This window comes from Cyprinus carpio, chromosome B8 (genome assembly GCF_018340385.1).
Source record: "Cyprinus carpio isolate SPL01 chromosome B8, ASM1834038v1, whole genome shotgun sequence".
NCBI lineage: Eukaryota > Metazoa > Chordata > Actinopteri > Cypriniformes > Cyprinidae > Cyprinus > Cyprinus carpio.
Genome location: NC_056604.1, coordinates 3,413,816 through 3,426,298, shown reverse-complemented (window position 1 = coordinate 3,426,298; position 12,483 = coordinate 3,413,816). Strand labels below are relative to the sequence as shown.

Below are 12,483 nucleotides of genomic sequence, written 5' to 3'. Positions count from 1 at the left end.
AGCACTTCTCAACTATCAGAGGTAGGGATGTAATGATTCACTTAACTCACGATTCGATTCACGATTTTGATTTCACGATTCAATTCATGTTATTCTTTTTATCTATTTTTTTTATGAGATTTAAGACAAATTATAAACTAAATGTGTCCTTTATTATTGCTTGGACAAAATGCTGCACGTTTCTTTGTGAAATTTAAATAATACAATACTACATAACTACAATAATAAACTACTATAGCACTTGCATATCATTTAGATTATCATTTAGATTATCAATTAAAGCATATCATTGCTCTTTTGTTGGTTTTGATTGCTTTTATTGTCCTCATTTGTAAGACACTTTGGAAAAAAGCATCTGCTAAATAACTAAATTTAAATAGAATGTAAATGTAAATAACAAAACTAAACTGAAATTTATAAAAACAAGCCCCAGATCAAATAAATGGTAACACAAATAAAAGAAATCTCTTCATATAAACAAAATGTCTTTGTGCTCTTTACATTAAAAAATGAGGCAACCACTGCATTTTAATCATGATCCAAACAAAGATGCTGCATACATGCAACATGAGCAGTTTTTAATCTAAATTAGATTGTATAATTTCGAAATTTCGATCAAAAAAAAAAAAAAAAAAAAAAAAAAAAAAAAAAGAATGGTTTGACTTAAATTTTGCGAAACTATACATAAAAAAAAATGTCTGCATGAAGCAAACAGCAGACGAGCTGAATAAGACGCAGATTCACTCTCTGCCAGCAGGTGGAACTTAAAGCATTTCCTTGGTTTCTGCTGTAAACAAAGCAGCGCTGCACTTATGAACTTTAATATGCATTATACAGAAGCAAGATGAAAATACCATCTAAACTTTTCTAAAGACAGTAAGTTCCCCTCAGACACACATTCATATAAACTCCTACCCCTAAATGAATCGTGATTTGTTTAGCATCTCAACCGATTTGAATCATTCGCAGTTAATCGTTACATCCTTAATCAGAGGGTAAAAGACCCTAAAAATGCTTTTGATTAGGTCTGAAGTTAATCAGAGTGAGAAACCTGAAAACAGTTTTCAATATGACGGTGTTCAAATATTAAAAAAAAAAAAGTGATTATGAAAAGGCTTTAATTTTTCACTGCAAAATATTTGAGTACTTAAAATAATAATAGTTTTATTTTACATTCCAACTGTAAAAATACAATATTTAATGTTTAAGGCTGTCTTAATTTCTTCATTTTCAAATAAACGTTACACCATCAAACTTATATTTCGATGGGAAGCCCTTAAAGCTGTCCCTTTATCAATTATCTTTGATTAAGTTTGGGAAGATGTTGCATTCCCAAATGCACATGAAAGTGATCCAATCTCAGATACAGAGATGGAGTTTGTGTGGAAAAGCTGTAAACACCAGCAGATAATGAGCTGCTTGTGTGTAGAAGAACACAGTCCCACGCTTAACTCTGAAACATGCAGTGCGCACATTTATTAAACCACAGCATTTGCAATTTCATAATCACATATCTCACAATTTTATTTTAAGGAATCATTACAAACCAGTACAATGCAGAAATGTATACTGGTGCATCTCAGTAAATTAGAATGTCGTGGAAAAGTTCATTTATTTCAGTAATTCAACTCAAATTGTGAAACTCGTGTATTAAATAAATTCAGTGCACACAGACTGAAGTAGTTTAAGTCTTTGGTTCTTTTAACTGTGATGATTTTGGCTCACATTTAACAAAAAACCCACCAAGCTCAACAAATTAGAATATGGTGACATGCCAATCAGCTAATCAACTCAAAACACCTGCAAAGGTTTCCTGAGCCTTCAAAATGGTCTCTCAGTTTGGTTCACTAGGCTACACAATCATGGGGAAGACTGCTGATCTGACAGTTGTCCAGAAGACAATCATTGATACACTTCACAAGGAGGGTAAGCCACAAACATTGATTGCCAAAGAAGCTGGCTGTTCACAGAGTGCTGTATCCAAGCATGTTAACAGAAAGTTGAGTGGAAGGAAAAAGTGTGGAAGAAAAAGATGCACAAACAAACCGAGAGAACTGTAGCCTTGTGAGGACTGTCAAGCAAAATCGATTCAAGAATTAGAGTGAACTTCACAAGGAATGGACTGAGGCTGGGGTCAAGGCATCATGAGCCACCACACACAGACGTGTCAAGGAATTTGCTGAACCACAGACAACATCAGAGGGCTAAGGAGAAGAAGAAGAACTGGACTGTTGCCCAGTGGTCCAAAGTCCTCTTTTCAGATGAGAGCAAGTTTTGTATTTCATTTGGAAACCAAGGTCCTAGAGTCTGGAGGAAGGGTGGAGAAGCTCATAGCCCAAGTTGCTTGAAGTCCAGTGTTAAGTTTCCACAGTCTGTGATGATTTGGGGTGCAATGTCATCTGCTGGTGTTGGTCCATTGTGTTTTTTGAAAACCAACGTCCCTCCACCTGTTTACCAAGAAATTTTGGAGCACTTCATGCTTCCTTCTGCTGACCAGCTTTTTGAAGATGCTGATTTCATTTTCCAGCAGGATTTGGCACCTGCCCACACTGCCAAAAGCACCAAAAGTTGGTTAAATGACTATGGTGTTGGTGTGCTTGACTGGCCATCAGACTCACCAGACCTGAGAATCTGTGGGATATTGTCAAGACGAAAATGAGAAACAAGGGACCAAAAAATGCAGATGAGCTGAAGGCCACTGTCAAAGAAACCTGGGCTTCATACCACCTCAGCAGTGCCACAAACTGATCACCTCCATGACACTCCGAATTGAGGCAGTAATTAAAGCAAAAGGAGCCCCTACCAAGTATTAAGTACATGTACAGTAAATGAACATACTTACCAGAAGGCCAACAATTCACTAAAAAATGTTTTTATTGGTCTTATGAAGTATTCTAATTTGTTGAGATAGTGAATTGGTGGGTTTTGGTTAAATGTGCGCCAAAATCATCACAATTAAAAGAACCAAAGACTTAAACTACTTTAGTCTGTATGCATTGATTTTATTTTATACACGAGTTTTACAATTTGAGTTGAATTACTGAAATAAATGAACTTTTCCACGACATTCTAATTTATTGAGATGCACCTGTATGTATGTGTGTACGGTACGAAATTTACAAAATATCTTCATAGAACATGATCTTTACTTAATATCCTAGTGATTTTTGGCATAAAAGAAAAATCGATAATTTTGACCCAAGTTTTTTTGGCTATTGCTAAAAATATACCCCAGGGATTTGTGGTCCAGGGTCACATATTGTCCTTAAAACGGTTTCAGTATTTTTTGTCAGGTTTGAACTGACATGAGGGTGATTAAATGATGGCAGAAATGATGTTAATTTGTGGTGAACCAACCCCTTTTCAAGGACCCACCCACTCTGACTCATCTCAGAAGCTCTGAACTTAAATGTGGTTGTGGAGCAAGGCCACTTCCTTCTCTACTGTTTCCTGAGGAAGTGAGGCGGGACTCTGTACCCAGGCTCTGAGGGCAGGTTGGGCCAAGGAGTGGTGTGTTTGTGTGTTGGGAAGGGGAAATTTATTCTGGGTCTCTGCCATGTAATTTTTCTATTTCTCCTTTCTCAAACATATTCCAGTGACAAGCAGTTTTTCGAGGCACAAAACAAAATCAAAGCCAGTCAGAATGATGTGTGGGCAAGTTCGCTGTTCTTTTGAACTTTTTATTCATCAAAGAGTCTTCAAATAATTTTTTTTTGTTATTTCCACAAACATATGAAGCAGCACAACTGTTTTCAACATTGATAATAATCAGAAATGTTTCTTGAGCAGCAAATCAGCATATTAGAATGATTTCTGATCATGTGACACAGAAGACTGGAGTAATGATGCTGAAAATTCAGCTTTGCATCACAGAAATAAAATACATTTTACAACATATTCACTTAGAAAACTGTCATTTTAAATTGCAACAATATTTTACCATTTCAGTGTATTTTTATCAAATAAATGCAGCCTTGGTGAGCAGAACAGACTTTCAAAAACATCAAATCTTACCGACCCCTTTTGAAACTTTTTTCATAACAGACAGCAGCATGTTTTTTTTATGTTTTTCTTAAATTATATAATAGGATTTTCATCACAAGAAATCTCTCCTGTCCACATTTGATATTTAATATACATCATTACAAGATTTTGACGCCACAGAAATCAAACAGCTGATAAAATGTAGGGACGCATACGATGGTCGAGGTCAGTTAGTACAGAAATTCCTATATAAATACATTAGATTGTTTTACATTTCTTTAATAAACCAGACGGCTGTTAAGTTGCCACTAGAAATGTAAAATAGCGTCTGATCAAGCATTAGTGATTCAGCAGGCTGTGGTTGAGCGGGCCAAAGCCAAACTAAACAGACAAATCAACATTGTTCTGTGATTCCCCACAAATTACTACCTTGACGACTCGTCCAATGAGGCCCAGATGAGAAACAGCATTCGCTTGAACAACACCCTCATTGTGCACCTGTGTGTTAAGACCACTACAGCCTCTTTAACAGCGTGTGTGTGTGTGCGTAAACCCAGTTCTGCATCTCTGGAGCACCACAGGGGAGAATACAGAGCTTTATATGAATTCCACTCATGCTCTGGGGAGCCGTGCTGGGGTCGGGATGCTAAGAATCACTATGGCGTTTTTATTTTTTAATACACTTACACGCAAACGTGATATGGAAAACACAGCACATCAGGGAATTTGGCAAAATTTAGATAAATAAATTAAAATTAAGGCTGTACACTTAATCAGATCAGGAAATGGACTAGTGTCTGTGAATATTAAAGCTCAAAAAGACTATTTAAATATGAATCCTGCATGCTCTGCGTGTCCCTGTGAATGTATGGCGCGGTTTTGTCTATTACTCATGATGAAACACTAGTGACATCTCTACAGCTGCTCTGAAGGTCACTTTAACAGCATTTTACCAATTAATTTCAGAAAAAATATCATTAGATACAAAGAGAAACTCAACGGCTTTCACGTCAACCTACTAAAATAAAAATTTGGATGAACTTGTAGAAACTATAACAGAAATATATTACTATTGCACAGTAGAATGTACAAAATAATAACAATAATAGTACAATTTTTGTCAATGCTTTAATTTAACTGTAAATAAAAAAATACAATTAATTGTTAAAATTTTATTTGATTGCACTTTAAAACATCAATTAACTTGTTATATATTTATACTACCATTTGAATGCCACTATTTTTTAAATAGGCCTAATAAATTTGTATCGCTTGTATCAATAAATCGATAACACTGACAAAACATTTCATATGGCCCTAAATGTTGTTAAAATTCTAAAATTATTAAACTGTTAACATTTTATGAAATCAAATTAATCAGGCATCCTTTTTAATTATGACAAGTTAATTGTCCAGAATCCAAAACACTTTAAAAAAATGTTTAAACTTTAATGCATTTATTTGAATTGTATTATCATATATTTAATAATAAATGTGTGTGATAAATCATACTCAAATCAGAGAATCCAGAAAAACTCATTTCTGAAACAGTAAAACACATTTCATAAGGCCCCATTATTGTTAACATTAAAAGATTATTAGATTGGTAAAGTTTTTATAAAGACCCTTTGATTTTGAAAACTTAATAAAACCATTCAAATTGAATCCAGAACAATTAAAACTTAACATTTCTGAAAAATCCAAATGGATTTCACCGGGCTCTACTTATGTGTCCAAATACACTTGAGCTCACCTGGCCTCATCAGCAGGCTAATTCTTAATCCCAAACACTGATCGCCTCTAACGAAGCTAATAAAGCATTCCACTGTGAGCAGCTGGTTGGAAAAACTCCTCTCATTTGCCCTTTGACCCTCGAGTGAGTCAGTTCCCCTCCCCATTCAGAGGCGCTGGACTTCCCCGTGTGATGCAAACTGCTGTACAGCAGCATCAGATCCAACCTCAAACACACCGATGGCACTCACGCGTCTGTCACTCCGGCTCGGGACAGAACGAGCTGAGCTCTGAACACAATCACCTCTTTCTCCAGCCGACAGAGGCTGTTCAGACAAAACAACATGCATCGAAACATAACCAGCAGATATTATACCTTCTTCAGGCATCAGATAATCAGACAGTCATTACTGCAAAACAATCCAGTGATAATGACCAGCTAACTGTACATCATCCCACTTATCACAGGACAACTTCCGAAATGAAAATACATTTAGATTAATGCCTTTAGCAAAGGCTTTTATCCAGGCGTCTTACACTGCATTCAAGCTATGCAGTTCATCAGTTCATGCGTTCCCTGGTAATCGAACCTATTACCTTGCTGTCTGAGCAAATTATTTTATTATCTGACTCTGTAGAGACAGCAGAGAGACTGAAGGATATGTGTGAAACACTGACCAGATGAGTGGCCTGTTATACTGTGCCGTCCTGGACAATGGTCATTATTTAGAAATATCTGACCACCGAATGCTGCAACTGACCAATCAGAATAAGAGCCATGTCATAAAAGGCAATGCATAGTTTGGCCAGCAAAATAAATAAGCTTATCAAAGGAGGTTTATTAAAGGAATAGTTCACCTCACCACGGCTCCAGGCTATCAATAAGTGACTGAAAATAGCTGTGCGTTTGTAAGAAACAAATCAATCAGTAAGTTTTTACTTCAAACCATTGCTTTCTACTAAAATACGAATCCTCTATCCATAATATTGTATCCTCCACTGAAAAGGTCATCTTGTCTGTATCAGGAGAAAAATGTGCACAGAATGGTCCAAAACGGCTGTGATTGATGTGTTTCTTACAAACAACTTTTCACTTCTCAAGACAGTGGTTGGTGGATTGGTTATGATGTTTTTATCAGCTGTTTGGACTCTCATTCACTGTCCACTGCTGAGCACTCTACAAATCTGATGGAAGGAAACAACAATCTACATCTCGGATGGCCTATGGGTGAGTACGTTTTTAGTAAAATTGTCATGTGAACTATTCCTTTTTGGATGGAACGCTAATACTAATACAACCATCTAGATTGCTTGAGGTCACAGACTTGGTAATGTGGCTAATACTAATACAACCATCTAGATTGCTTGAGGTCACAGACTGGCTGCAATGGGATGTGGGCGGTTATGGGTGGAGTCAGTTCATCCCCAAGAGGACACACCCATCCTATGGAGTTCAGTGAGTTACTATCTGACCAGCAGTTCACAAAATTAATAAATACAAAACGCTCTCTCATCTCCCAGCTATTATCACTCAATCACTCAAAACAGGTCTACAACAAACAGGAGTTCAAACAAATCAGCAAACTACTCTCAAAACACCCAGGTTACAAAGAATGGCTGGAGAGGTCTGTGAAAACTCATCGGAAGGCCCACACTTTTTCTGCATTGAAACGAAGCTCTAATTGGAAAGCATCATCCAATTAAGCAAAAATAGCTGTCAAATGTGCTATTTCGACTGTTGGTACACCGCGTATCTTCGCGGATGCTATTTTCTCTTTAAATATTTAATGTTCAGTTTTTTTTTAGTTTTTTTTTTTAGATCAAATCTGTGATTCTATTAGATTTTTTCTCTTGTCTGGAGCTACAGCTTATACAATTGCTGTGCATTTGATCAACTTTAACTGGCTCTGGCTGAATGTATAAAGGAAAGAAATGCAAACTTAATAACAAACAATGTGCTACAGCAAGATACCGCACAAGCAGTGCCACTTTAAAGAGATAAACAACATTTGTGGATTAAAGATGCTTCCCAAAGGGCAAAAACGTTCAGCCCAACACATCTCATCAATCAACCTCAGTTTGATCGATGATAGTCTAATAATTAACTGTAACACAGCAACTAATGACGCGCTCAGCAGAATGGAACGTGAAGAGTTACATTGTATCACTGTGACTTCGCGTTCAGTGGAACTGTTACTTTGTATCGCTGATCTTGCGCGTTAGCTCATTGGCTACTGTAGTTAGCCTCTCTCCCTCTTATTTTTCCGCTATGTTTGGTGTGTCTCTCAGCAAACAACATGTGGGAATATGGGTGTCTTTACCTAGATCGTCCATGTTCGCGCGCTCCCAGAAGTGCTCCGCTCCTAATCCGAGTCTGGAGAACAATGTGTAGAGCTCGTTATCAGAAAACGAGTCTCTCCTGAAGTTTTCCCTGCTCTTCTAGACGCAGGTCTGTGTGGCTGGACCAGCCTGGACCCCCTTAACATCACAGAACAGAGGAACCCGCTTCACTGCAGCGACCCTGGCGGCCGAAGAGCGAAACGTTCTAACGTTCTGTTTAACCATACCAAAAAATGTTGTCATATTTATGTTATTAACAACAGAATGCTTCAATCAAACTTTTATAAATGAAATCTGTAGGTGTACTGCTTTTGATACACTATATACTCTGAAAAATAGGATTAGTGTTTGAAAATCTGTCAGCATTTAAATTGTAACTGACAGTGACTGTCATCATCAACATAATAGTCCTTTATTTTGTATGTTACTTTCAATATCCGCCTCTGTGTCTATATGTACATGTCTTTCAAACTATCCTTTTCCATTTAAAATATTAACTATTTGTTTGCTCCCTTGCAGACATGTTGTAAAAAGCTGTTTTGACTTGAGTGAATTAATTGGGGTGTAACTCAATGTATTTAGTTTAATTCAGTTGTAAAAATGTATATTTTTTGACTGGAATAAAGCTGGTTAAGTTTAATATTTCACCCCAAATCAATGTTTTAGAACTAACTTTAGAACTAAGTTTTTATTTATTTATTGCATTTTCATAAAGAAATCATTTCCCTTTGAAAAAATCATTTAGGAAAAGGAATACAATAATAATGACAGTAAAATGTTTTTTTTTTTTTAATAAATGAGACTTTGCTTGAATTGCAGTAATGATCCTAAAACAAGAAAACAGAATGAAGAAATGATAAGTAACTTTATTGTTATGAATATTGTTTAAATAAATAAAAAAATCATAAAGAGATTTGAAACGTTTCTCCTGATGTGAAAGGGACATAATTTAGAAAAGTATGTCTGTCTTTAAAACAAGATCTGTGGTTTTTAATGGCAGTTTTCTAAGCTGCTGTTTCAGCGAACGCATTAACAAAAGATGTGACATTCAGTTCCATGTGGTTGAAAAAATAAAAACACCACATATTATGAACATTCATCCCAGAGAATCTTAAAACACAGAGGACACGTAACTGAAATGTCCAGTTTTTAAAATCTAGTCTCGATTTTGTGTCAGAAGTCCACAGGCTTCAGTTTCTTCTCCTCCTGTTCGGTCAAAGGCTCCTGAGCCAGAATTTTGCCGTGCAGACGGTGATGTTTCCCGATGCCCAGTTTGGGTAAACCTCGATTCAGGCCCTCCAGCAGAACACAGGACTTACACAGGGCCTGACTGGAGATGTAGCCGCAGCGCGAGCACGTTCCCTGCACCGGCATCTTCACCCCTTCCTTTATGGACAGCGTCTCGCCGGAGTGGATGACGTCTATGATGGAGCTGGGCCTGATGGACTCCAGGTCTTTGAGGAAGGCACGAGCGTGTCCCCGGTAGGCATTGGGCGAGTAGATGCACTCTGTGGAGAAGTAATCAAGCTTCTTAAAATAGGCGTAGAGGACAATTTCTTTCTCGTAGGCATATTTGAGGGGCTTGCAGCGTGGGATGGCACCCTCTCCGTCGCTGGCCGTGCTGATGGCGGTGCAGCGGCGGAGACGAGCGATATCTCCACGCAGGACATTCATCAGCACCGTCTCTGCTACGTCGTCTGCATTGTGACCTGCTCAATAAAAACAAACATCATTTTTCCTATCAGCCTTGAAAAAAACTTTATTATTACCTATTTAAAAAAAAAAGCTTCCAGAAAGAAAGAACAGGAAAAGAAAAGAAGAAATTATATAATTCATTTAAAAAAGATTTATACTGTATTTTTTTTTTTTTATACATTTATTTACTTTTACTTTTCTGCATGTAACATGGAAATGAGGGAGCTAGTCCTTTCTGCATCATTGGTATGGTGAAAAGCATCAGATCTTGTCTATTACATTTATTTCTATATTTAATTTTAATGTCTGCAGGCTTGGTCTTCCATAAAAGAGAAGTGTTAAATCTACTGAACTGTTTTCATTCTTCACGAGGATGAATTTTTGACCTGTCCTTGCCACTTTCATTTCTGTAAGAGTTCAGAGTATTTCAGAATAATTTAAGAGATGAAACAGGAAAAAATGAACTAAGCGTTCCACTGTATAAAACCCATAAAATATAAATATCATAAAATATAATAATAAATCCTTATAAATTAGCCTTAAGGTTTTGTAGGTGTAACCTAATATATTCAGGGTGACTCAGTCATACTAAACAATGTTTTTGATTACAAAAAGGTTAATTTATGCATTACCACAGGAAACAAACATTTTAAAGGGATATCTTGCCTAAATAAAAAAGTAATTTAAATAACCATAAATAAAAGGCAGAACAATAACATGACCATTCATCTGTGACAATTACTTTTTAAATCATTATAAAAAACGTTCTTTGCATTATTTGCAAAACTGGAAAGAGGATCTCGAAAGAATCTAAATATAACTCTATTTCCAAATATACATGCAAATGTATTAAGGTTGAGATGGTACAGTGCAATTTATTGACACCGAAACACATGATTTGTCTTGCAGAATGTTTAAAATCTCACACAGGCATGCTTGATCAAACTGGTAGAGGCAGTGAAAGACACCGATCACTTGCCTGTGCATATCTTGTCCACTTTCAGCATCATGGCTCCTCGGTCCAGCGCCTGCCTGCGAAACACACCGCAGAAAGTGCAGTTATTCTTCAGTCCCACCTGCTTCACGATGGCATCCATGGTCCAGCCGTACAGCTCTTCATAAGACACGATCTTCAGCGGCAGCTCATACTGCTGCTGGTTCCTCTTCACCGTCTCCAGCGAATCATCTCTGTAACCCGTGATGCCCTCATCCACCGACAGCAGCAGAAGGTTCAGGCCGTAATCGTAGCGCTCGTTCAGGACCTTCATCACATGGGCCAGGACGGTAGAGTCCTTTCCGCCCGAGGCACCGATGGCCACGGTTTCTCCACGGTTTAAGAGTCCAGCGGACATGATGGTTTGATGGATCTCCTCCTCGAATGCCCAGAAGAAGCAGTCCTTACAGAGAGAGTGTCCGGTCTTGGGCCGTTTGAGCACGGCACGTCTCTGGACGCAGTTACTGCACTGGACCGGCATGATGACACACGGGGCACTGCACAGCATTTCAGAGAAATATCAGCTCAAAACACATCTTTAACTGGTTCTCAATCTTTTGTGTGTCACAGACCCCAAAATATGATCATCCTGCTGCAAATAATTCTAAACCATAAAAGCAGTTATACATTTTCACCTAAATATTAATGTGGAAAACACACACATCATTACATTTTTCTACTCACTATCGTAATGATGGTGGATGGATGATGATGATAGGTTGATTATTTATTTAAATCCATTTAAGCATTTTAATCAATTAATTATTTTATTCTAATTATTTATCTGTTTAGTTTATCTTAATTGTTTATTTATTTTTACCCCCAGTTTGAAAACCCCTGCATTAACCCTTTCTGGCACTTGGCATTATTTAAAGCAGGAATATTTCCATCTCATAAAATAAATATATATTTTTTTTTATTAGATTGAGGAAAAGTGATGGTCCTTAAATAGTTATTTTGAATATTTGTTTTGAATGTGTTCTCTGAAAGTAACATGTTACAGAATAACAATGTATTAAAAATGTATGCAACATATTAACTTAAGGTAAAATGGGGTGGTAAATGTTTATTGATGTTATACATCTCATAACAGGAATTAAAGTTGTGGGATTGAATTGTAAAAGTGCATTTGTATGTACCTGGATCACCTCAAAAAATGACCCTAAACCCGTGCACACCTTTGTTTAATGGTTTGTTGCTCGTTTATGGCGGAATAAACTAATACCTGAAATAAATTCGATGTCTGGAAGGTAAAAAAAAAAAAAAAAAAAAAAAAAACACCTGTCAGAAACTATGACTGAATATGGAAGTTCACAGCATTTGAGAGAATCATACTATTTAAGAAAAATTTCAAGAGTAACACATTAAAATACATTAAAACTAGTACTTAAACTGTATGAAACTCATTTCACAAAATACAAACCTTTAAGTTACGTATTTCCTACGGGGTTTAATTCATTTAAACGAGTAAAAAACGTAAGACGATGACGTGCTGAAGGAAATAAAACGCTAATCCGGAGTTATAAAACAAATAGCTGATGAGTTTAAAGACGAATTAAAACTAATACTGCTCTCCTGGTTTAAAATACAACTGAAAGGAATGTTCTTAATCCATACCAGAACATCTCTGCTGTAGAATCAAAACACGTTTCAAGCACGTGACGTCACAGGCGCTGCGAACGTCATGAACGTCGGTCTTCCTGCTTGACTCAGGGTTGTGGCGCCCTCTTTTTTCCTGG

At 36.9% G+C, this 12,483-nt stretch overlaps 2 protein-coding genes across 9 annotated transcripts in view; both read right to left on the bottom strand.

Annotated features, from left to right (window-relative positions):
* The window catches only part of LOC109113713 (paxillin-like), a 36,951-nt gene extending 28,780 nt beyond the window's left edge, over positions 1-8,171 (bottom strand). For all 6 annotated transcript variants that reach the window (XM_042729254.1, XM_042729258.1, XM_042729256.1 and 3 more), the window contains exon 1: positions 8,037-8,171. In XM_042729254.1, coding sequence (XP_042585188.1) covers positions 8,037-8,049 — 13 coding nt within the window. In that variant the 5' untranslated portion in view covers positions 8,050-8,171. The remainder of the gene's footprint in view (positions 1-8,036) is intronic.
* Positions 8,172-8,901: 730 nt separating this feature from the next.
* On the bottom strand, positions 8,902-12,479 carry LOC109047304 (cytoplasmic tRNA 2-thiolation protein 1). Of its 3 annotated transcripts, XM_042729266.1 has the most exons (4): positions 12,168-12,479; positions 11,884-11,987; positions 10,730-11,241; positions 8,902-9,764 (listed from the first exon to the last, which is right to left on the bottom strand). In XM_042729266.1, the coding sequence occupies exons 3-4, from the start codon at positions 11,223-11,225 to the stop codon at positions 9,229-9,231; spliced, it is 1,032 nt and encodes a 343-aa protein (XP_042585200.1). In that variant the 5' UTR covers positions 11,226-11,241; positions 11,884-11,987; positions 12,168-12,479; the 3' UTR covers positions 8,902-9,228. The 3 variants fall into 3 exon arrangements, with proteins under 3 accessions (XP_042585200.1, XP_042585199.1, XP_042585198.1); XM_042729265.1 differs by lacking the exon at positions 11,884-11,987; XM_042729264.1 differs by lacking the exon at positions 11,884-11,987 and having other exon boundaries at positions 12,362-12,479.
* Positions 12,480-12,483: the final 4 nt, after the last annotated feature.